The sequence below is a fragment of the Triticum aestivum genome, chromosome 1B (genome assembly GCF_018294505.1).
Source record: "Triticum aestivum cultivar Chinese Spring chromosome 1B, IWGSC CS RefSeq v2.1, whole genome shotgun sequence".
Classification (NCBI taxonomy): Eukaryota; Viridiplantae; Streptophyta; class Magnoliopsida; order Poales; family Poaceae; genus Triticum; species Triticum aestivum.
In genome coordinates this window covers 444,514,138-444,540,305 of record NC_057795.1, presented here as the reverse complement: position 1 = coordinate 444,540,305, position 26,168 = coordinate 444,514,138, and the positions used below count along the sequence as shown (strand labels likewise).

The 26,168-nt window shown below is 44.0% G+C and overlaps 2 protein-coding genes across 2 annotated transcripts; one reads left to right on the top strand and one right to left on the bottom strand.

Moving 5' to 3' along the window:
- Window positions 1-10,395: 10,395 nt before the first annotated feature.
- On the top strand, window positions 10,396-16,071 carry LOC123130197 (uncharacterized). The gene is made up of 5 exons (XM_044550153.1): window positions 10,396-10,875; window positions 13,179-13,288; window positions 13,421-13,792; window positions 14,469-15,216; window positions 15,686-16,071. The coding sequence occupies exons 1-5, from the start codon at window positions 10,629-10,631 to the stop codon at window positions 15,757-15,759; spliced, it is 1,551 nt and encodes a 516-aa protein (XP_044406088.1). The 5' UTR covers window positions 10,396-10,628; the 3' UTR covers window positions 15,760-16,071.
- Window positions 16,072-17,535: 1,464 nt separating this feature from the next.
- Window positions 17,536-23,572, bottom strand: LOC123130186 (RNA-binding protein BRN1). Its single transcript, XM_044550142.1, has 9 exons — window positions 23,138-23,572; window positions 21,592-21,674; window positions 20,114-20,165; window positions 19,871-19,996; window positions 19,681-19,763; window positions 19,067-19,249; window positions 18,251-18,590; window positions 18,026-18,169; window positions 17,536-17,938 (listed from the first exon to the last, which is right to left on the bottom strand). Exons 1-9 carry the CDS (start codon window positions 23,370-23,372, stop codon window positions 17,808-17,810), a joined length of 1,377 nt encoding a protein of 458 aa, XP_044406077.1. The 5' UTR covers window positions 23,373-23,572; the 3' UTR covers window positions 17,536-17,807.
- Window positions 23,573-26,168: the final 2,596 nt, after the last annotated feature.

Sequence of the window (26,168 nt, the reverse complement as noted above, 5' to 3'; positions counted from 1 at the left end):
GCTTCATATTATTATCCAATGACGCGTTGCCATCCTATGATGTCTGAGTAGATTTTCGTTGTCCTATCGGTAATTGGTGAATTGCTATGATTGGTTTAATTTGCTTGTGGTTATGTTGTTGTCCTATTGTGCCCTCCGTGTCGCGCAAGCGTGAGGGATTTCCTGCTGTAGGGTGTTGCAATATGTTCATGATTCGCTTATAGTGGGTTGCTTGAGTGATAGAAGCATAAACCCGAGTAAGGGGGTTGTGGCGTATGGAATAAAGGGGACTTGATGCTTTAATGCTATGGTTGGGTTTAACCTTAATGATCTTTAGTAGTTGCGGATGCTTGCTAGAGTTCCAATCATAAGTGCATATGATCAAAGAATAGAAAGTATGTTAGCTTATGCCTCTCCCACATAATATTTGCTATCGGTCTAGTAAAGTAGTCAATTGCTTAGGGACAATTTCACAACTCCTACCACCACTTTTCCACACTCGCTATATTTACTTTATTGCTTCTTTATCTAAACAACCCCTACTTTATATTTACATTCTCTTTATTATCTTGCAAACCTATCCAACAACACCTACAAAGTACTTCTAGTTTCATACTTGTTCTAGGTAAAGCGAACGTTAAGCGGGCATAGAGTTGTATCGGTGGTCGATAGAACTTGAAGGAATATTTGTTCTACCTTTAGCTCCTCATTGGGTTCGACACTCTTACTTATCAAAAGAGGCTACAATTGATCCCCTATACTTGTGGGTTATCAAGACCTTTTTCTGGCGCCGTTGCCGGGGAGTCATAGTGTGGGGTGAATATTCTCGTGTGTGCTTGTTTGCTTTATCACTAAGTAATTTTTATTTTCTGTTCTTAGTTGTTTTGTATCTTTACTTATGGGTAGGAAACACAATATACCAAAAAAAATTAGGTGTACCTACTACACCAATGGTTGAAGAACCCTCAAAATCTATCACACTCCTGAAGCTTTTTACTTGGATCATCTTCGATCCCTTTGTGCTCGTGCTGAAACCCCAACTATCTTAGTTGAGGGAAAATCTTTAGATGAGCATGCTTGTTATGTGCGACACCGTATATCTGAAAAGGGAAACTTTTACTGGATCAAATTCATCATTTGCAATGCTATGCTTGGAATTTATGTGAAGTATATGATATTACTAGTTATTCTGAAAACCCTAAGAAACACCTTCCCTACCAATGTGAGTTTAGTGATGATGGAATCATATCTTCGTATGCTAAGGGTGTTTATAATTACTATGATGTTCAACAAATTGAAGAATTTGTTGCTTTTAAGGGTGCTTATGAAATTGCTTCTTTGATTGAAACGTATGATGCTACTCTTTACAAATCTGAAAATTTTGCCATACTTAAATATTGTTATGATAATTATGCTTCTAATGCCTATGTTAAACCATAAATTGAGGACTCCTCCGCTGTCCAAGAAGATACTAATATTTTGCAGGAGTCTATGGAAGAAGAAATTGATGAAATTGTGAGCTCATTGGATGAAAAAGATGATGAGGAGAGTGAAGAACAAAAGGAGGAAGAGCGGATTAGCTACCCATGCCCACCTTCTAATGGGAGTAACTCTTCAACTCATATATTGTTTAATTTCCCTTCGTGCTTACCAAAGGATGATTGCTATGATGATTGTTATGATCCCGTTGATTCTCTTGAAATACCCCTTTTTGATGATGCTTGCTATGCTAGTGGCCAAGATGCCAATATGAATTATGCTTATGGAGATTAACTTGCTATAGTTCCTTATGTTAAACATGAAATTGTTGCTATTGCACCCACGCATGATAGTCCTATTATCTTTTTGAATTCTCCCAACTACACTATATCGGAGAAGTTTGTGCTTATTAAGGATTATATTGATGGGTTGTGTTTTACTACTACACATGATGATTTTAATAGATATAATATGCATGTGCTTGCTGCTCCTACTTCCAATTATTATGAGAGAGGAACTATATCTCCGCCTCTCTATGTTTCAAACATGATAAAATTGCAAGAAACTGCTTATACTATGCATTGGCCTTTACTATGTGTGCATGAATTGTTCTTTTATGACATGCCGATGCATAGGAAGAGAGTTAGACTTCGTTGTTGCTTGATATATGTTACTTTGTGCTCACTACTAAATTATAAATCATTGTTAATTAAAATTGGCTTTGATACACCTTGGGATCCGGGTGGACCCATTACTTGAGCACTATATGCCTAGCTTAATGGCTTTAAAGAAAGCGCTGCCAGGGAGACAACCCAAAAGTTTTAGAGAGTCATTTATTTCTGTTTAGTGCTTTTATATAGTCTAAAAACAAAATAAAATAAAGAGGGGAACCCAAAACTTTTCAAAAAGGAAAGTGAAAGTGAGAAAGACAAGCATTGTTGAAGTGGGAGAGCTCCTTGAACTTTGTTCATGCTCACGGAAACTTTGTGAATCTTGATTACAGAAAATTTTCATCAAAAATAATTATCCCCTTGTACAATTCCATTGTATTATAAAAATAATGTGCTAAGGTTTGCCTTTAGGATGTTTACAATGCTTGTTGGTTTGTGCGGTGCAGGACAGAAACTTTGGCTGTAGTGTGCGATTTTACATTTTTTACTAGAATGTCAAAAGGTTCTGATTCTTTTTTCACTGTCTTTATATATAAATTGTTTATTTTTAATAATTGTGGCAGAATTTTGGGGTACCATAAGTATGGTGAATGTTTAGATTGCTACAGATTGTTCTGTTTTTGATGCATAGTTTGCTTGTTTCGATGAAACTATCAATTTCTATCAGTGGATTAAGCCATGGACAAGTTATATTACAGTAGACACATTGAAAAAACAAAATATGAATTGGTTTTCAACATTACTTAGAGTAGTGATTTGTTTTATTATACTAACGGATCTTACCGAGTTTTCTGTTGAAGTTTTGTGTGGATGAAGTGTTTGATCGAGGAGGTCTCGATATGAGGAAAAGGAGGAGAGGCAAGAGCTCAAGATTGGGGATGCCCAAGGCACCCCAAGTAAATATTCAAGGAGACTCAAGCGTCTAAGCTTGGGGATTCCCTGGAAGGCATCCCCTCTTTCTTCAACAAGTATCGGTATGTTTTTGGATTCGTTTGGTTCATGCGATATGTCCAAGTCTTGGAGCGTCTTTTGCATTTAGTTTTCACTTTTATTTTATGCACCATGATGGTATGAGATAGTCCTTGGTTGATTTAAAGAATGCTCATTGCACTTCACTTATATCTTTTGAGTATGGCTTTATAGAATGCTTCATGTGCTTCACTTATATCATTTGAAGTTTGGATTGCCTGTTTCTCTTCACATAGAAAACCGCCATTTGTAGAATGCTCTTTTGCTTCACCTATATTTGTTAGAGCGTGGGAATATATTTTGTAGAAATAATTAAACTCTCTTGCTTCACTTATATCTATTTAGAGAGATGACAGGAATTGGTCATTCACATGGTTAGTCATAAAATCCTACATAAACTTGTAGATTGCTGAATATGATATGTTTGATTCCTTGCAATAGTTTTGCGATATAAAGGTGGTGATATTAGAGTCATGCTAGTGGGTGACTATGGATTAGTAGAAATACTTGTGTTGAGGTTTGTGATTCCCGAAGCATGCACGTATGGTGAACTGTTATGTAACGAAGTTGGAGCATGGGTATTTATTGATTGTCATCCTTTGTGTGGAGGTCGGGACCGCGTGATGGTTAACTCCTACCAACCCTTCCCCTAGGAGCATGCGTGTAGTACTTTGTTTCTATGGCTAATAAATTTTTGCAATAAGTATGTGAGTTCTTTATGACTAATGTTGAGTCCATGGATTATACGCACTCTCACCCTTCCATCATTGCTAGCCTCTTCGGTACCGTGCATTGCCCTTTCTCACCTCAAGAGTTGGTGCAAACTTCGCCGGTGCATCCAAACCCCGTGATACGATACGCTCTATCACACATAAGCCTCCTTATATCTTCCTCAAAACAGCCACCATACCTACTTATCATGGCATTTCCATAGCCGTTCCGAGATATATTGCCATGCAACTTCCATCATCATCATGTACATGACTTGAGCATTCATTGTCATATTGCTTCGCATGACCGTAAGATAGCTAGCATGATGTTTCCATGGCTTGTCCGTTTTTTGATGTCATTACTACGCTAGATCATTGCACATCCCGGTACACCGCCGGAAGCATTCATATAGAGTCATATTTTTCTAATATCAAGTTGTAATATCGAGTTGTAAGTAAATAAAAGTGTGATGATCATCATTATTAGAGCATTGCCCCATCCAAAAAAAGGAGAGAGGCCAAAGAAGCCTAAATAAAAAAAGGGGGCAAAGAAGCCCGCCCAAAAAAAGAAAAAGAAAAAAAGGGGGGCAATGTTACTATTCTTTTACCACACTTGTGCTTCAGAGTAGCACCATGTTCTTCATATAGAGAGTCTCTTGAGTTATCACTTTCATATACCAGTGGGAATTTTCATTATAGAACTTGGCTTGTATATTCCAACGATGGGCTTCCTCAAATGCCCTAGGTCTTCATGAGCAAGCAAGTTGGATGCACACCCACTTAGTTTCAGTTTGAGCTTTCATACACTTATAGCTCTAGTGCATCCATTGCATGGCAATCCCTAGTCCTCACATTGACATCAATTGATGGGCATCTCCATAGCCCATTGATTAGCCGCGTCGATGTGGGACTTTCTCCTTTTTGTCTTCTCCACATAACCCCCACCATCATATTCTATTCCACCTATAGTGCTATATCCATGGCTCACGCTCATGTATTGCGTGAAAGTTGAAAAAGTTTGAGAATACTAAAGTATGAAACAATTGCTCGGCTAGAACCGGGTTTGTGCATGATTTAAATACTTTGTGTGATGAAGATGGAGCATAGCCAGACTATATGATTTTGTAGGGATAGCTTTCTTTGGCCATGTTGTTTTGAAAAGACATGATTGCTTTATTAGTACGCTTGAAGTATTATCGTTTTTATGTCAAATGATAGACTATTGCTTTGAATCACTCGTGTCTTAATATTCATGCCATGATTAGATATATGATCAAGATTATGCTAGGTAGCATTCCACATTAAAAATTATCTTTTTTATCATTTACCTACTCAAGGACGAGCAGGAATTAAGCTTGGGGATGCTGATACGCCTCTGTCGTATCTATAATTTTTGATTGTTACATGCCAATATTCTATAACTTTCATATACTTTTGGCAACTTTTTATATTATTTTTGGACTAACATATTGATTCAGTGCCCAGTGCCAGTTCTTGTTTGTTGCATGTTTTATGTTTCGCAGAAATCCCATATCAAACGGAGTCCAAATGGGATAAAAACGGATGGGGAATATTTTTTGGAATATTTATGATTTTCTGGAAGAAAAATCAACGCGAGACGGTGCCTGAGGGGGCCACGAGGCAGGGGGCGCACCCCAGGGGGGCAGGCGCGCCCCTGACCCTCATGGGCACCCCGTAAGGCGGTTACTGCTCTTATTTGGCCCCAAGAAAGCTAATTTTTGGAGAAAAATCTTGGAGAAGGTTTCAATCCAACCGGAGTTACGGATCTTCGAATATATAAGAAATGGTGAAAGGGCAGAATCTGGGAAAGCAGAAACAGAGAGACAAAGAGATATATCCAATCTCGGAGGGGCTCTCGCCCCTCCCACACCATGGAGACCATGGACGAGAGGGGAAACCCTTCTCCCATCTAGGAAGAAGGTCAAGGAAGAAGAAGAAGAAGAAGAAGAAGAAGAAGAAGAAGAAGGGGGGCTCTCTCCCCCTATCTTTCGGTGGCGCCGGAGTGCCACCGGGGGCCATCATCATCATTGCGATCTACACCAACACCTCCGCCATCTTCACCAACATCTCCATCACCTTCCCCCATCTATATTCAGTGGTCCACTCTCCCGCAACCCGCTGTACCCTCTACTTGAACATGGTGCTTTATGCTTCATATTATTATCCAATGATGTGTTGCCATCCTATGATGTCTGAGTAGATTTTCGTTGTCCTGTCGGTAATTGGTGAATTGCTATGATTGGTTTAATTTGCTTGTGGTTATGTTGTTGTCCTATTTGTGCCCTCCGTGTCGCGCAAGCGTGAGGGATTCCCGTTGTAGGCTGTTACAATATGTTCATGATTCGCTTATAGTGGGTTGCTTGAGTGACAGAAGCATAAACCCGAGTAGGGGGGTTGTGGCGTATGGGATAAAGGGGACTTGATGCTTTAATGCTATGGTTGGGTTTTACCTTAATGATCTTTAGTAGTTGCGGATGCTTGCTAGAGTTCCAATCATAAGTGCATATGATCCAAGAAGAGAAAGTATGTTAGCTTATGCCTCTCCCACATAATATTAGCTATCGGTCTAGTAAAGTAGTCATTGCTTAGGGACAATTTCACAACTCCTATCACCACTTTTCCACGCTCTCTATATTTACTTTATTGCTTCTTTATCTAAATAGCCCCTACTTTATATTTGTGTGCTCTTTATTATCTTGCAAACCTATCCAACAACACCTATAAAGTACTTCTAGTTTCATACTTGTTCTAGGTAAAGCGAACGTCAAGCGGGCGTAGAGTTGTATCGGTGGTTGATAGAACTTGAGGGAATATTTTTTCTACCTTTAGCTCCTCGTTGGGTTCGACACTCTTACTTATCGAAAGAGGCTACAATTGATCCCCTATACTTGTGGGTTATCAGCAGGCGACAAGGTGAGGGTGCTGCCTTGAGACGGTGTCGGTGTTGTTCCTCCCTTCAGGCCCCTGCGGATCAGCCTTCGTAGTGGGGTCCCCCCGGACCTCGTGACGACCCTAGCGGGACGCGGGGACCCCCCGACCAAGCCTTCCTTGGTGTCGTCATTGTCAGGAAGACCCCGGAGGAGCTCGCTCCGCTGCGGAAGAGAAATCTCCCCCATCCCTTCCTCGGTCGCCTTTGAGTCTTCCTCCTCCTCCTCGCCCTCGACGGAGTCCTCATCGGAGGACAACGCCACTTGAGAGTTGGGAGGCCCGGACAGCATGAGCCCCCGCTCGTTGAAGTCCGGCATGGAGGTGGCCAGCGCCGCCCCGTCGTCACAGCGGTACAACGAAAGGTGGGCCGCCGGAAGGCAGCCTGGATCCTTCCCAAGCAAGACCCGCATAACCTTGTCTAGCTCCTCGTCTGTCAGGTTCCCAGGGCGCAGCCGGAGGTCATCTTATGCGCCTTTGAGGTCCCACATGGGGCGTGAGTGAGCTTGGAGAGGGGCCAGGCGCTGCACCAGGAACTCGTGGACGATCATGGCCCCTGTCAATGCCCCGGAGCCCATGTCTTCCTTCATCTTCTTCAAGACCGGTGTCGCCCGTGGGTTGGTGAGCTTCTCGTGAGACCACTGAGGCAGCTTCTACGACCGCCCAGTCGGCAGCTCCAGTAGAGCGTGGTGGCTCTGGGCGTCCAGGTAGATCCACCTGCGCCGAAAGGCATCCACCTTCTTCCCAGCCTTCATGAGCTCGTTATTATCATTGAGCGCGACGAAGGAGACACATCCGGAGCGCTCTCTTGAGCCATGCGTCCGGAGGGAGAAGAAATGGCGGAACAACGCGATGGAGGGCTTCACCCCCACGAAGGCCTCGCAGTAGAAAGCAAAGACCGGCAGGAGGAGGACGGAGTTGGGTTGAAGATGAAGTGCATGGACCTAGTAGTGGTCAAGGATGGTGAAGAAGAACCTGGAGAAAGGCGGGGCGAGCCCCGTGAAGAAGCTGTGGAGGAAGAAAGGGAAGAACGCGCCCACCAAGGCTCCCTGCTCGGTGGAGCCGACCTGAAGCTCGGTCGCTCCCCCATCATTCTCCTGGCCCGCCGTCAGCAGGAGCACAACGGCGAGGTGCTCGACTTCGATGATGGTTGATGGGCTGAGGGCTGCTTCGACAACAGGAGCGGTGGTCGCGGCCGCGCCGGCAAGCTTCGCCTTCTTCCCCATCGGCAAGGAGCTTGGGAGCGAGGAGTTGGTGGATTTGTAGGTGCCCTCGGCAGGAGATGGATGAGATATGGAGCAAGACGAAGGGAAGGCAATGAAAGCTCGACTGCGGGAGTTGGCCTTTTTGTCAGGTCACGCCAGTTGCCGAGGCGGCATGGGGAAACGGAGACACCCACGTCCAATCAAGCGCCACGCGTAGGCTCAGTCCGCAGGCGATTGGGGCCCGCGGCGTTCCGCACTTGTCCTTTGGCTTCGCCTCGAGGCCAAGTGCGAGCGCGCCTTGGGCTCGGGGGCTTCTGTTTGTGTTTTGGGAACCAGGGTACCAAGACTTGCTTGCTCGCGGCCCACGACATGGCTCCATCAATGGCCTGGTATGGCCCAGCTTCGACTACGGCAAGACGAGACCCTTGCGAGGGGCCAAGCCTCGCGAGGTGGGGGACATCAAGACCTCCCGAGGGAGCGGCCTCTTCAGGTGACCTCCTGAGCGGAGTGGAGATTTCTATGCAAGAACCAGCCTCACGAGGCTGAAATGACATCAGCCATGACGACCAAGGCCAGGCGCACGCCAGCGGGCGCAGAGCGGCAGGTTTCCTCTTTGGTGCAAAGGAGGCAAGCGCAGGTGTGGAGTCCCAGGGAATCAGCCAAAGGTTGCCATTTGCGTGCAACGAGACCAAGACCGACAGAACGGTGGGATGGATGTCATCGCCGAGCCCACCACGACATCACGCTTAGAGGCTTTGCAGGCGAAGACCACCTTTCGTCAGGATTAGATGTACTTCTTGTTCCCTTTCAAATTTGGCAGTTGTGGGATCCCTTCCCGCCTAAGTTTTGGAGGAAGAGGACCAAGGCCACTGTAAATATAGCCTAGCCACCACCATAGAGAAGGATCGACTCATCAGATGATCAGCTCATCGAACCACCGAGAGCTCATCACAAGAACAAGCCTCCTGAGGCTGTTCTTCCACTTGTACTAGTTCATCCTCAGCCCCCCGCGAGGCTAATCCACCACAAAGCAGGAGTAGGGTATTACACCGCAAGGTGGCCCGAACCTAGGTAAACTGTCGTGTCTTATTCATCGAGCTAGGTCGTGAGAGCAGCGGATCGATCGGCTTGAGAGGTTGAGTTCTTCGCACATGCCCCTGAGAGGTCTTCGTTAAACCTTGGTTCTTAACCGAGGGGAATACTACTACATCACCCTTCCTCTTCGGGGAAATCCCAATGCTTATCACAAGTATCAGCATCCCTCGCAACACACCGTTACAACATAGCCATCGACCCACTCAGCATTATCGTCCAACTCCCAATGATGCCCCACAATAGTGATTTCCCTTGTTGGCCAGCAGTCGTCGTCACTCGTAGTGGCGAAGGCACGAGGCGACCCCCGATTGCACCACCGTCACACCATCTACAAAGCAATAGATAACATGTCGGTGACCCTCACACCTTGCAATGTCGTGTGTCGTCATCGCGCGGAAGACCTTGCAAACACCGAGGGGCTCCTAATACACATCATTTACGCACTATCGCAACAATGAATAACACGCCAAATGTCCCCCTCCGACCTTCCAACAGCGAGTGCCGCCTTGCAGCACTAGTTGGGAGGCTTCCATCAGTCCACGGCGAATGACGGGTCAACCCGCAACATCGACGCAAGGTGCAGTAGTTGTTCTTGCAGAACAACTGTCGTCCCTCGTAGTAGTGGCATGGTGAGCTCCGCTGACTAGATGTGGAAGGGACAATGGGAAGAAAGGGGAGCACACCAGTGATGCACGGAAGTACTTGCAACATCACAACAGCGACGACGACTTGTAGCCGTGGTGATATTCCCTGGTTGCGCACGACGACAAAAAGCTTATGGCACGTGAATAGAAAAAACAAGTCCGATTGTGATAGATGAGGGAAAGGGAATGAAGAGGAGAATGTCTGGTGCTACAGAGGCCCAGGTGCTACTGTGATACGGGCTCGTGAGCCATCGGATCCTCAAATCGAACGACATATGAAAGTTGTTGTATCTGCTGGATCTATGCTCAATTTTCGAACTCTTAAAAGGCTATTTTTCAAATGTTGCAGATTTTCTGGGAGCCATTCAATCTGAGAATCCAACGGCCGAGAAGCTCGTATCACGGTAGCACTTGGGCGTCGGTAGCACCAGATATTCTCCCGGAAATGAAGGTGGCTCTTGGATGATTCGGCGCCTGCTACGTGGAGGATGCACGAGGACGCGTGGCAAAGACGGATGACACTTGTGGCATCCTCAACCGATAGATTAGAAACGTTTTTCTTAGATTTGTGATTTTGTCTAAGAAAATATATAAGGGTTTTATTTATCATTTATAGTGATAAGCTAAAATCATTTACGCTGTCAGCAGACTTGCGCAATAAATGCAGCGGCCAGGCCATCATCCCTTGTCCTCGCACGCACGCGCACGCAGCCTCTCTCTCTCTCTCCCACCATTTCCACTCCACCACCACCCCACCTCCTCAGTCCTCACCCGTGCGCGCCGCACTGCTCTGCTGTACTGCTGTGTAGCATACGCGGCGACGCCGCAAGCCCAAACCCTAGCCAGCCTCGCGTGGGTCCCGTCCCCGTCCCCGCCCCTGCTCCATCCGGCGGCAATGGTGGCGGGCGGTGATGCGTGAGGGCGCGCGCCATGGGAAAGGCGGCCGGGGGGCAGCGGGAGCAGCCGCCGGGGGCGGCGGCGGAGGTAGAAGGAGAAGGAAGAAGAAGAGGAAGAAGCTGTAGCAGCTGCCGCAGGTCCGTGCGGCCGCAATGCGTGGCCGCGCTCCTTCTCGGCGCCGCCGTGCTCCTCTCCGCCCTGTTCTGGCTGCCGCCCTTCGCCGGGCGCGACCGCGGCCGCCGAGCAGGGCCGCCGGATCCCCCAGCGGACGCGCTCGCAGGTCAGCTTGCATTGCGAGATCTCGGCCACCTTCAGTTTTTTAAATTGTTTAGTTTTTAAATCGGTCTCGTTGTGTGGACGCCAACGCCACGAGTAGTGACTAAATCAGCGACTAGACTTAGGATATTCGCGAGTGATTCAAGCAAAGTTTGCGCCTCTGAGAGTAAAGATGAACCAAAATACTTGCATCTGGTAGTTCTTTTATCTGTTTCCTTTTTTCTTCAGTAGTACATGTTTTTATTAGCTTCTGCCAGCCCAAATTCGGACACATACGGTATAACACAGTTATCCAGGTGCTATTCTTGCCGGTAAACATGATAAGAAATGTCGGCCAAACCACCAGACCTTCTTTGTGCCAATTTCGGCCAGCCTGGATGGCCGCTGAGTTGCCACATTGTGTTCACTCAGTTTTTTTTCCCTATCTGGAAAGCAAACAATTTTTTTAGGGTGCTCATGGTGGCGCTTCTAGGGGAGTTTCTGGTGCAGAGTTGTGATTTTTTTTTTCTTCGTTACAGTGGAGTTCAATGTGTGAACGATGCGTGCATTCAGTTATTAATGTTAGCTAACAAAGGTTTAAAATCAGTTGTGGTGTATTCTCTTATTGTATTGTCTCTAGAACTATGGTGGAGGAAAAGAATAAACCCATTTTCTTAGTACATGCCGCAGTGGGAGTTTTTTGTGTACTGAAGATCTGGGTATTGATATATGCTTGAGCTGGCGGTAGGAGAACTAAAAATGGGCCTTGTTGGCTATCTATGGTATTTGTTGTTCATGAAAACATCGTTTATAGATCCTAGTTCTTGCCAAAAAATTATTGAAAGGTCACACTAGAAGATCATGGCAACTGCATAGAAATATAAGATTTTACCGAATAGTTATGTATCGATGTTATGACATCCTGACACAATTTTCAGTTTAAAAAACAGCAACGTTTCATGGGCCGGTGAGATAATGTCCCGACAAAAATTGCCATAAAAGAAAGTCAACACCTTTTGGATAGATTAGATCAATAGATAACGTTAGACTTCCAAGATCATGACAAAAGTTGCCGTGAAAACCCCAATGCTTTGCCGAATAGACAGTTCACGACAAAAAGCTGCGATAGATAAGGAACTCCTTTTTCGATGGTGATGTTATAAAGTCCAAATAAAAAAATTGTGCAAGAAAAGACAACAGTTTAATGACGGGTTATGTCGTGAGGTCCCAACAAAACTTGCCGTGGTAGAAGAGTCAATACTTTACGTAATGGTGACGTTAGAAGACTCGACAAAAAGTGCTTCCCTGGAAGAAAGATTACTTATAAAATAGTGATGCCTGAAGTTTCTATGCCTTAACAAAAACTGCCGCGATAGAAAAGGCAAAAGTAATAAAATGGTGACATTAGAAGTTGATGTTGAGAAATAATTTTCCCTTCATATACGGAATGGTGGTAGTAGCTATATTGAACTGATGGAAGTGACTATGTCTGCTCTTGGAGATATAATTTTGATGTAAAGAACCTTTGAGGGGAGTATGGTCAATGCACGGAAGTGTGAGTGTGTATGCATAATTTTGTCTACAGTGAGCTCTGATCTTTCAGGGAATCAGGGAAATAGATTGAAACATTGAAATAATTGGGGTGCTATATGCAAGAAAGGGTATTATCAGTTTTAAGAATACCAATTTATAAATGAAACAAACACCTAGGGCATCCAACAAATAGCAAGGTCTTAGTTATGATACTAGATATTGTGTGAAACCTGTCTAAGTAGCTTTGATCACACAGAAGTAGAAAAATGGAACATGGTCCTTCTACATTTGCATCCACATGATGCTTCTAGGAGCAAAAATGCCTTGAATCTTATTTACAAATATGGGGCATGTTTGGTTGGCCTCCACATTTAGTCACACTTTTGTGCCACAAGTATGGCATGCCACAGTTTTTGTGGTGGCCAAATTGGTCGCCACACTTACGGCAAAAGTTGGCTAGCAACCGAGTCTATGGCAAGTGAGGTATGTGACTAAAAAAGTGTGGAGTGCCACAGTTGTGGCTGTAACCAAACGCTTGCCACAGTTTGCCACACTTGTGGCAGAGAAGTGTGGATGGCAACCAAACATGCCCATGACCTTTAACAATCATTAATACTCATGTCCGCTGAGTTGAGGTAATGTCCGTCTCTTTTACTTGTTTACTTCGCTAATGATTCCCATTTTGACTTCTCGAGAACTCGTGTGTTGTGATCTTTTCTGTTGAGCTTTGAAATAAATATTTCAGTATGACAATATTGAGAATATTTGACAATTGAAGTACTCCTCTTTTTGCAGCTGATATAGTGGCAAGCTTTATGCTACAAAAGACGGTTTCCGAGTTGAATGAAAGTATACCTAAGCTTGAGTTTGACATCTATGAGGAAATTGGCATCCCTAACTCTACTGTAAGGCAGAAATGCTGCACCTTATTTATTTACTTCATTTTTTTATTTTTATTTTGCGAATGTTCTTCCTGTCATGTACAGTGTGCCCTACAATCTGTCAACGTGATTACTAATTCCTAAATGATTGTACAGGTTGCTGTAAATTTTCTACAACCATCAGGTGCATCAAACTGGACAAATGTCATCTTCAGCGTTGTGCCTTATCCAAAATACTCAACTATGTCATCAACATGGCTGAGCATTCTTAGGTCTCATTTCATGTCCTTGGTTGTACAGCAGTCAACACTCCAATTGACAGAGTCGCTGTTTGGGAACTCATCATTCTTCGAGGTGCTTAAGTTCCCTGGAGGAATAACCATTATCCCTCCGCAAGCTGCTTTTCTTGTGCAGAAGCCTTATGCATCTTTCAACTTCACTCTGAATTTCTCAATCGACAAGGTACAGGATAAAACAAATGAGTTAAAAGACCAAATGAGGGCAGGACTACTTCTCGATACCAATGAGGTTGGTGCTAGCCTCTGGTTGAGTTCTATTTAATATTTTCGATTCTAGCAATAACTACCATGTCATGTTAGTTTAGTTTCACACACTTGTCACCACCAAATTTCTGTAGAACCAAATCTGAAAGGTTGGATGCTTGGTTTTCTTTTTTTGAAAGGAATGCTTGCTTCTTGTTATTTGTCTTGGGTTCGATTCCTGCGTCCTCATGTATATGCAAAAGCAGAACAACCATGTACATGACCACATAAAATTCATTTTATACTCATGTACCTGAACTCCATGTCCTCTGAGTAGTTTCTCTGCTAGGGACAAAGTACACCAGGAATATTGTGTTTTTGTATACATGTATGGCCGTATGGCCGAACATGCAAGAAACACATATGGGATTTTTTTTTCTTTCCATTTTCCTATTTTTTGTCAAGTTAAATATTAAGAACGAAAAGAACATACTTATATGTAATATAAATGATCTAACACAGCAATCAATATTCAATAGCAGTACGACAGTATGGGTAGAGATCGTAACTTGGAACTCCATACTTGCCCTAAGACTCTTATTATGTTGAACGTTCCAAAATGTTGGACGGGGAAGCGTAATTTTCCAAGGTCATAATATGTGAAGTGAATATTATATGTTGCTTTTGTTTTTTAGTTGATCCCCTGTTCACATGCTTTGCAGATCCTCTATATCAAATTGACAAATTTGGAAGGTTCGACGGTTGCTCCTCCAACAGTTGTTCGGTCTTCCATTATTCTAGAAGTTGGGAATCACCAGCCTTCCCCTCCAAGAATGAAGCAGTTGGCACAAACGATTGCTAATTCATCTTCAGGAAACTTGGGACTAAATCACACTGTATTTGGCAAAGTAAAGCAGCTAAGTCTTTCGTCGTATCTGCGGCATTCTTTGCACAGCGGGAGTGATAGTGATGCACCAAGCCCCGCACCCATGACTCATGAAGATCATCGCCGTCACCACCACCACCACCATCATCATCACCACCACCACCACCACCACCATCACCACCACCATAGCCACCACCGTAGTCATGAAGTAATTAGGCAGTTGCCTCCATCTCCTGCACCTGTACATCCTCCTGTGGAACAGCCCAAATATAGGTCTCCATCCCCATCTGGTTATTCATATGGATACACCAATAAGCCAAAAAATAAGGCTCCTGTGGCCCCAGCGGCTGAGCCAGTAGTTAGGAATCATCATTATGCTTCCCCTCCCACCATGCCTCATGCAGTGTCACCATCTTCTGTCAGTCCATCACCTTCTGCTCGTCACCCTACAAATATTCCCAACAGGCACCATAGTTCCCCTGCTCCATCTCCAGCAAATGTGAAGCCCCCGCTGCATACAGTGTCTCTCGCTCATGCACATCATCCTGCCCAAGTGCCAGCTGTGGCCCCTGCTCCCAGCACATGTTAGTCTTTTCTCTCTTTTCTCATTTCAACAGCTGCCAGACATTGCTAATATCAACCAACATTTATCAAGGCTTGGAGTTGGTAGATTATTCTACAGAATAACAGTTTTATTCCATGCAGACCTCAGCGATCAGTTTTCATGCTTGTCACTGCAATTTGAGTAATTTACTAAAATGATTTGTTGTGCTGTGGAGTCCATGTAAACTGCACTGCTATGTCGGTGATACCGATGAAACTAGCGAATAGTAGCTTAATGCATGTCTCATGGAATTTCTTACAAAAACACATGCTTAGTATCATCTTTGTTCTCTGTTTCAATTTGTCTTATTCATGCTAGGAAATCTTTCATCCTGCCATATGTGTTGTCATGTGTAAACTATCCAATTATACATCCTGATACCTACCTGTCATGTAAATTAGCAGCATATCCTCTCCTGCTACTTACCACCCGCTGTTTTGTTATTACAGCATTTGCCACCCGAAGGCATTCCTGTCAATGGGCACTTGCAATCCTGTTGTGTTTGCTGGCGGGTCTACCATGACAGAGCTAAGCTAGCATGCTGAAGGCGGTCCAAAATAAAATAAAATAAAAGGCCTTCAAGAGCTAGCATGCTGTTTTCAGGAGGTCGCACTAGGCGTGAAAAACTGCGCACCCTATGAGCAGGGGGCGTTTGTTATAGCATGTAAATACTGGTGTCGGGGTATGAGGCAGGCAGGCAACTGGGCATCTCTGTGTATAGTGGTCAAAGCCAGAGGCGGCGGGCCCTTCAGTGTCGTTGCACATGTTTTGCCCAGTCTTGCTGTGCAGTGGTGAACAAAAGATGATGGAATCCAGTATAAAAGTTTATACTGTTTGTTGTCCGCGTATAGCGGTTGCCTCCGGTTCAAATTCTCAGGGGTTTGAATTTTGCGTGGACCGATAGATTCTCGATGATTCTCTCGAATAGTAAACCTGAATTTGCATCAGGAGGCATGATCATGTGTTTTGATGACACATTGCGCCTTGAATTTGACGTCCTACATGATCATTCTGACAAACCAGGGTTCCAAACCCCCTGATGGCAGTTGCGGGGATTTCAACGCAAGCCATTTTTGGCTGGCTGGGATTCATCTGAGCATGTTTCCAAATTTCACTTGGGATCTAGGAAATTTGTGTCTGAAAATGTATTTTTTTTCTTTCTTTCTTTCACGTGAGCGGCAATAGCATATGCTCGGTGCAAAGCAGCGTGATTGTGAGCTTCATTTTAGGTGAAGCACCAACTTTGTGAAACTGTGTCGATGGTGCTGCAGTTGTGACTGAGTGGTTCAGAACAGCCATTTTAAAGTCGACTGGATGTAAATGACTCGCAGACTGAAAATGCTAAAATGGAGCTTGAGCTCCATGTAGGGTGATTTTTTTAAAATCATATACTTTTATGTTTCAAAAAATTCTGGAAAATTCACATATACCAGAGATATGATGTACATATGTGTACAATTTCATGTTGAAATATATTAAAATGAGAGCTAAAAAAGAAAAACTTTGTGCCTTCTTAGCATAAGAAGTCCATGATTTTTTTTCAGCTCACAATTCAAGGTATTTCATCATGAAATTTTACACACATATACTCCATCCGTTCCTAAATATAAACCTTTTTAGAGATTCCAATATAGACTACATACCGAACAAAATGAGTGAATCTACACTTTAAAATATGTCTATGTACATTTGTATGTAGTTTATATTGAAGCCTCTAAAGACTTATATTTAGGAGCGGAGGGAGTACATTACATCCTTGTAAACATGTACTGTATGTTTCTTTTCAGAAATTTTAAAACTGAAAGTTTAAATTTCAATTAAAATAACAGGCTCCATGGAGCCCGTCCTCGAAAACGCCCTATTCCTCACAATCGAGCTAATTTAGCCTAGTAGTAACATGTTCTTGAGGTGGTTTGCAGTGAAATGACGATCCACTCCTTGCAATCAAGCTAGTTTAGCCTAGTAATAATATGTTCTTGATGTGGTTTAGTGTGAATATGACGATATGCTTCATCAGAAATGTTAGACATACTGAGAATTGCAAGACTGGCACTCGTCCGCAAGCTCTGACAGAGTTTACGCGGTCAAAAGAACCACAAAGACAAACCAACATGATTGCATCTGGGGAGAAATCACTGAAGTGACACATACAAGAGGTACGATCAGCTCATCCTAAAGGAAGGCTCATGATACTACAAGAAGCCACTCCATCCCATACAGCATACGAAAAGGGGCCATTCACAGACAAAAATTCATCAAGACACTAGGGCACGTCAAAAGTGGAGGAAAACAAGCGGAATTCAGTAGAAAAAAGGGAGCAATTGAATGAATCAATGTCTGATGTACAATGGGTCTGAATCTGATGGTACAGATGCTACAACTATGCTGCGACGAAATACACACTTTAGCAGTTTTCAAGAATGTTGAATTGAATTGAGCCAAGATACACAAGCCCCCACCGACGACGACACATGGTGGAGGCCAGAAGAAACAATGGGACAAACGATCAATTGTGCGACACATATGTACCGGTTTTTCCTGATCGTGTTGGAAGGTATCGACTGGGCGCTGTCAATAAAGTTTATTGTGCTTGCTGTTGTCTCTCTTGAGTTGTACTTTCAGCTTTTTGCCACCTAATTGGAACCCATTCATCATACTTATGGCTGCCTGCGCAGGAGCAGGAGAATCGTAGCTTACAAAACCTGCATCCAGCCAGGAACGAATTAACAAAAATCATGCTGGTATGATGCCAGTCCTAAGAAATCCAGCTAGGAGGAAGAATTAGTTACCGAAGCATTTACTAGCACCGGTCGTTTTGTCTACAAACACTTTGGCACTCAATACTCTACCAAAACTCTGAAATGCATTTGCTAGATCTTGGTCGCCAAATTCTTGCGGGATGTGATAGATAAACAAGTTGGCTCCAGGAGGACCTGTGCACATGATACATATCATCTGTAAAACATACCTGAGAAGAAATGAAAACTGGAATGACTATATTAAAGGAGACAAACCCTCTAGCTGAGGACCAGTGTTGCTGCTGGTGCTTGAAGATGTGGGAGATGTAGCATTTGCATTCGGAACTTTATTGACTGAATTATGAGAGTTCATGTAAGGACGACTATTGATGCCACCACCAGCATATGACCCAGGATACTGCATACCAGGCCCAGCTGGATAAGGGCTGCCCAACTGCATTGAATTGAATGACCTAGGAAGTGAATTAGGGGATAATTCAGAATTAACGCCCCGTATTGAGCTTCCTTGATTGACAGGCTGAACCATATTCGGGAAGCCTGCTTGATTTTGCATCGGAGATAAAGGGTACTGCATAAGTCCATAGGTTCCTTGTGGCTGCACATATCAACAAGTGAGAGTTACTTCCACAATCACAACACAAGGCGTATCATATTCAGGGCTAGTGTGGTTGGCACTAATCAAAGGTCATACAGCATTAACGTGCCATTGGTTCAAAGTCATTTTGGACCTTGCTTAACACTACTAGCACATTAAGAAAGATAGGAAATTGCAGCAGTTCAAAACAATGGCCTTTTCTGTTTGGTTGTTTGCAACAGTAAATGTGCAACAACTATACAAAGGTTATAGACGTAGAACAAAATGAAGAGTGAAAGGTGAAAACAAACGTTTCCACTTTATAGAAACCATGCCCTTGAACAGTCATTTGTTTCAGCAAACTGAAAATCCATTCTAAGAATAAGCTAAGGAAGTGCTGCTGTTTCTGCTTACGGCAAGAGTAATAATGATATTATAGGAATAGCCTTTTATTGTATGGGCACAATAAGCTCAAGATTTCAGTATCATAAATTCACCTGGTAGCCAAATCCATTATACGGAGGCACATATCCCATCTGTAAAGCACCAAATAATGAACTTTGTTGCATGGCATTTGCATTTGACATATTAGACTGCGGAAATTGAGCCTTTTGTGCTTTTCGAGCCTGCCTTTCCTTTTCTGTGTCAGCCCATTTTACAACCAAAGGCACACTTGAACCCTAACAAAAAAAAACAAGGCATGTCAGGGTTTCTTTTACCATTCATGAAGTTGCAGAAGAAAGTGAAATAACTAATACAAATGTACATAATACTGTCCAAGATTTCAACTTCCAACCATGATATTTTGTAGAGTATTTTTTAACTCATAATGCAGCAAATAAACTGGATAATTCCTATTTTTGTAATGGTTGCTCGCATTGCATGTAAGAGATCAAGAATGTTCAGATCGCATAGGCCAGCAGAATCCACCACACATGTGGGCAAAGAAATTTCTGTACCCATCTATGGATGTACAGATGTATCTTTTGCTTCATATGATAAAACTTTCCTTCTGACATACCCTTGGCCTCTGCATCGAGTGATGCACGCAGCCATATTTTATTAATTAAAGAGAGTTAGGATTGTTTAGAATCCTTATGTTCTCACAAACCTCTATTTTGTGCTTCCCATTTAGAGCTTCGATAGCTGCCACAGCCTGCTCTTTTGTTTCATACTTCAGAAAGGCGCAACCAGCTGCAACATCCACGGTTGGTAAGCAGCTAAACGTGCAAACAAGTCTAGAAGTGAAGTCATATTCGCTTCAAGTCATACGAAAATCAACTGCTCCCACAAGAAATTACCTTTGCTCGTCTGTTGTGAACCTCTCAAAATCTGCAAATCCTTGATATTTCCATATTGTGAAAATAAATCAGTCATTTCAGTATCTGTCACATTTTTGGGTAGCATTCCAATGAAAAGTTTGTGCTCTGAAAGTAACAGTGTAGACATGTCAGTACAATGAGAAACCAAAAATAAATAAAAATCGACCAATAATTTATACACAAGTTCGCTTGTGAATGAAATAATTTCAGAGAGCCTCATACCCAGCCTTTCCAACTCTCCATCGGCATATTTTACTTGCAATGGACTTGGGGCCTGGTTCAAACAGAAAAAAAGGGGGAAATGTTAATGACATTCAGAGAGAAGTAACAGCAGTCCTGCAAAATTGTATTTTTGTTTGGGGAATATGTAAAGAAGATGTTAAAAAAACAAATCTCGTGATCACGAATAGAACTACTAGCAGCAAAAATGTTGCAAGAAAAAAATCCCGTGATCACGAAAAGAACTGCTACTAGCCAGGACTACCGTTCCATATGGTGATTACCAGTCAACATGATAAAAAAATCATAATTGGGACCACTGGTGCATCACTCTTTGCTAAGCTAAGGCATCTGCTCTCTGAATTTATCCTAAATCGCGCATATCAAAGATTCCTGGCTTCAAGGTTTAGATTTGATCAGCTACATCAATTCTTCAAGAAAAGAAAAGTGATAAAATCCACTGATACCAGTCACGTACAACAATGTAGCAACCTTCATATTCTAGGGTTGCAAATGCGAATAGCAGGATTGACATCAGATCTTTAACCTTTCTGACCTGTAAATGACTTCCAAGCAGAAGGGGTGGAAAATTGGATGGCAGTACTCATTCTGAGTGGTAGGGGTTTATACAATTATACACTACAGTTTCAAGTAGGGTCCGAGTCCAACTGTACCATAGCTCTTGGAACTAGAGGTGCCAACAGAGCAATTTGAAGCAGTATAATAACTGAAGTGATTCATAGAATATGTGAAACAATTTTGTCTGCAATACTGTAACTAGAGGTGCCAACAGAGCAATTTGGAGCAGTAATAATAACTGAAAATTTGAAACAATGCACTACTGTACTGTGTCTACGTCTAGCATAATGGATGATGACATGAATTCCACATAGACATCAACAGAGTTTGCCTTGACTAGTTAAGGATTAAGGACACACGCCTGGACCAACTTTCTCTAAGACCAAACTGAAAAAAGTGCGAAATTAATACGTTAAGATCAACTGTACAAGAAAACAATGATCCAGGAATATGTAACAATCCATCAGTTGATCCAGTGTGGGAATGGACGGTTTTGCTGATAGTAATTCACCAGTTAACAAAAATCTTGAATGTAAGTCAGACAAATCATTCTTCTACATCACTGCATGATCATTTGGGCCGAATAGGCAAACTCAAAATGGCTATTTTAAATGCAAATATAGCGACAAAGGTCAGTCAGAAAAAGAACTTTACAGATCACCAACAATGAACCAACTTCCTGGGAATCTCTCACTAAGTATTCACTTAAAACTTAACCCTAACTAGACCAGCGTAGACATGTACTCCATTCCTGGTTCATCCACTGCCAAGAATACCCAACATTCAAGAGCTCCCAACAAGAACAGATCCAGAAAGAACCCTTTAGATGCATCAGTTGGTTAAATTATACCCAAGTTACCCAGGCAGATACATGTGAAAAAAGAAAGGTTGTGTCTGCATACCCCAGGAAGCGTGCGTTTGTTGTGATATGCATTCACTGCTTTGTCAGCCTCCTCCCTTGATGGGCAGATCAGGAAGCAGCAACCTGCAATGTACAGTATGCTGTATATCAAGATCAAACTAAAACATCATGAGGATAGCCATTTAGAGACCACAGTCGAGCAAAAACAGAACACAAGATACAACTAAAACATACTGGGACACCAATACCAACAAAGTCTTTCATATGAAAACGCCAGTGTAATACCGTAGTAGTAAGTCGCAAACAGGATTGTGATTTTGCATATGCAGGAAAACATCTTATTTTATGACGTTCACATCTAACTACTCCTGGGAGAACACATGTAAAACAATCAATCCCTAGTAACAAGAACAGATATAATTCAAACCAATCAAATCGAAGAAGCACAGATTCCCCATGGTATACGAAAGTGTCTCATAGGGCAACTTTTAAATAGTTTTTAGAAAAGGAAGTTCTAAATAGTTACCATCAGATTTCATCATCTTGAATCATGATCTCATAGTAGCGAAATGCAAGGTAAATAGCCCACAAAAAAAATCCAGAGCAAAACCTCAAAATACCACGCGAAGGTAAATTCCTTGAAGGGACCAATCGAATTCTGAAATCCACCGAAACGGCAACGAACACATTACAATTCCACTGGTCCTAAATTCCAGCCTATCGCACGTACAGGGAAGGCACACCTTCGTCTAGCTATTGGTTGAAATGAATATGTACTAACAAGGACAGCTTATATCTGTGGTCCAATCGACCAGCTTAAATTCGAGCTCAAGTCCATCTAAAAATTTAACCATGACCAAATGTTTACTTTCACATCCCATTATCGGAAAACACGCACGCGAGAAGCAACAAAGTTCAAGTGTCAATGAAAACTGAACTTGTCCAGAGAAGAAAATTTACCAATCCGACACCAGAAAAATGAAATTCGGAGTTCAGAGCCAACGCTTGCGAGCAACACTAAATTCCAACATTTTTTACTGGCATGGGTAAAACCCCACTAATTCAGCACAAAATCCGAGCTCGAGCGGCCGAGAAGCAGAGAATCTGATGCAGCTCGGAGCTCCTACATACGAGATGAGAAGTCGAGAGCATCAAAATGAAAAACGCGGGATAAAGCAGACTCGGGCAAACGTTTTGACTTTTCTCCGCAGGGAGTTCACACCATAGCAGAAGCTAGCAATTCAACGCAGCCTTCCCCTTGCACAAAATTCCCCACGAGCAGCGAGAATTGCGCCTAAATCGGCACGGAAGAAACCCAATTCCCAGCGGAGCGCGAGAACTTTCAGCCGGAAGAAGCAGAAATCAGGCAGCTCAAATGGCCGGGCGGCATTGCCAGCCACCAGCAGAGCACAGACAGAGAGCACAGCGGAACCGGCGCGGGCGGGAGGAGCACGGAAAACCGCAAGCGAACGGGAACCGCGCCCAGATCCCGACCCAGCGAGAAAACAACAGAGAGGCAAAGCACGCAGGGAACGGCATTGCAAGGGGGGGAAAATCCGGCGGGGCGGGGGCGTACGGATCCGGACCTCGGGACGCCTTGGTGGCCTTGTCGCGGATGACGGTGACCTCGTCGACGACGGCGACGTCGCGGAACATGGCGGCCAGCTCGGCCTCGGTCATGAGCTTGGGCACCTGGCCGACGAAGAGCTTGACGGAGCTCTCGTCCCTGCCGCCCCCGTCCTCGTGCCCTGCTCCGGCCCCCGCGGCCGCGGCGGGCTGCTGCTGCTGCTGCTGGTCCCTGTCGCCGGCGTCCTCCGCCATTGGGCTGGGCTGGGCTGTCGAGCTAGCTGGCTGGCTGGCTGGCTTAGGGTTTGCGTGGGAATTTGGGGTGGCGACGGCGGAGGGGGCGGGGACGGGGGACGGGGACGGGGACGGAGACGGAGTCGGGGCAATTAATAGTAAAATAAATAGCGGCGTAGTGAATTAGGACAGGAGAGAGGGGGGAGGGAGCAATGGATATGGTATGGTGGCAGTGAGGGACAGGGAAGACAAGGTGGTGTGATTCCCACCTCCCTCCCTCCCTCTCTTTTTCCCATCATCTTCCCCCTTCTTTTGTCCCAACGGTTTTGCTTGAATGAATGCCCTCATTTCCTTTCTTTTTTGAAATTTGATTGATTTTGCTTTCCTTGTCTATGAGCTGTTCTTTTGATAAAAATGCTGTTTCTTATACTAGTTTAAAATTTAAGCAAAGTCAAGATGATTTATGTGTGCCGACCGAGCTTGCTGCTCGGTAGGTTCAAGCAAAGTCAGCTCACGTAAAATTCAGATACAATTGAGAGACGTCCTAAGTTCTTTCGCGGAAAATGCGAGAAAAACTTCAAAGCTCAAACAATGCGCTGCTTGCAAACTTGTCAAAATCCCAATAGAAAAAAGAGTGTGTGGATTGATACATATACAAGAACATTTATGTTGATATAAAGGTCCACTCCCAGCTACTCCTTGTTAAAATGTTACTCCCTCCGTTCAGAAATATAGAATATTTTAAACATTTTAATATGGACTACTCCCTCCATTCCTACATATAAGTCGTTGGGGGAGTATAAACTGAACTCTCCCAGCAACTTATATTTCAGAACAAAGGCAATACATGCGAACTGAAATGAGTGAACAAACACATTAAAATATGTTTTATACATCCGACTCAGAAGGAAATTAGAATATTTTTTATATTTGTGAACGGAGGGGTTACGTGCATACATGCATTTTTGGGGGTCTTTGGATCTTTTCCTCTAACGATCGTCCCCATGTTTTTGCTTGCTTGAAGGTGGCAGTGAAAGTAAGGGTCTGTTTGGTTGGAGACTAGTGTGGCCAAGCCAAAGTGTGGCTAGCCACACAAGTATGGCAAACCACACAAGTGTGGCTAAAAAATTGGACGCCAAACTTTGGCAAAAGTTGGCAAAAAAATTATCTCTTTGACAAATGGGACATAGGGACAATAAAGTGTGGCAAGCCAAAGTGTGGCAAAAACTAAACACATGCTTGGCAAATTGTGGCTGCCAAATTTTGGCTTGACAAATTGTGGCTGAGAACCAAACAACCATGCAACGCAATGCAATGGGAATAGAGGCATGGACAAGGACAGACAGGCTACTGAAAGGCAGAAGCGCGCCAATTGGAACTATCCCTCTCAGTCCTCCTACGGGGGAGCTGGCATGTCACCCTCTCTCTTCTTCTTAATCCATATTTTTTTCGAGAAAGGGAATTCGTGATCCATCTGATAAAAATGGCAGTTGCACATGAATGGTGTCGGGTGTATTCAGGGAAAAAGAACAAATTGCTAGGCGCACCAGAGCACTCCCTGCAGGTGCAAGGTCAGTTGTCCAGTGAAAGGTCAATGTGTGGTGCAAATTAAAGATACTCCTACGTTTATTACTAGCAGATAAATATTCTACAGAAATACTATACTACTATCCATATTGGTTCTGATGATAATAATACTACAAGAAAGGAAGAAGATCTGCTCGGAAGCACAGTAAAATTGCAAAAGGAAAAGAAAAGTGGGAGAGGAACCTTCTCTTTCATCAATCAACCAGAAAAAGAAAGAGAAAAGCGACATGCATGGCATGCTGATGCTGTGCCTATCAATCAGAATGATGATTATGTGTGTTGCTTTGGCATGTGTTGAGAAAAGGAAAAGACAGTGATGTCTAGCAGGGTGCGGAGTTGCCTGAAATGTTCCTGGGCGTTACTGCCCCGGGCATTACTGTCATGGAGGAGGAGGAAGAAGAGCTACTACACACATTTGTTCCATCTGTTTTGCCGTTGGCGCAGAGAATGTTCCGGCATGTCACTCTCGCTTCGATCCAAGTTTTCGTTCTCGTGGTCGGGAAAGCGCGAATTCGACCAAGCATGTACTCCTCTATACCAAAATACAAGACGTTTTTGCAGTTCAATACAGAGGCAGTAGTATAAAAGCCGGCATTTCGATGGTGGAAAGAATGTCCGAGTAAAGTTCATCATGATCGCAGTGACACAGCACGCTCGCCGCCAGCGGAAAGCCCTCCGCGATAACAATCGAGTTTAACCTTCTTCTGTATCTATACCTGTACATATTTTAATTAATTAATGAAAATACCGTAGAACATTTGTTCTACGGTCAGAGGGTCAAAACAAATCATCGAGTTTAACCTGGCGCGCGCGGGAGGGGGAGAGAGACAAGGCACTAATCGCACGGAGGAGGCCAGCGTATTCCGGTTGTTGGGAAAGGGCCAAACGAAGGAAGGGAGAGAGAGATATACTACTCCGGCGGGCGCGGCGGGACAAAGACAGGGCGGCGGGCGGGCGGGCGGGCATGCATGGATGGATCGGCTGGCGCCTGGCGGGCTCACCGGTAATTGTTCCGGACTGCGGAGTACCAGCATGTGCCCGCCCGCGCTAGGCTGGCGTCCAGTGCGGCCACATGCCGCATGCCATGCCGTGCCGGTTGGCCAGCAACTAGCTAGCCATAGCAAGCACGGTCAACTCATAACCACCACCACCGATTTGATGCCACATTCCCTTCTGCAGCACCCACCCAATTAATCACCATAATTAATTAGCCTGCTCCTCCTGGGATAC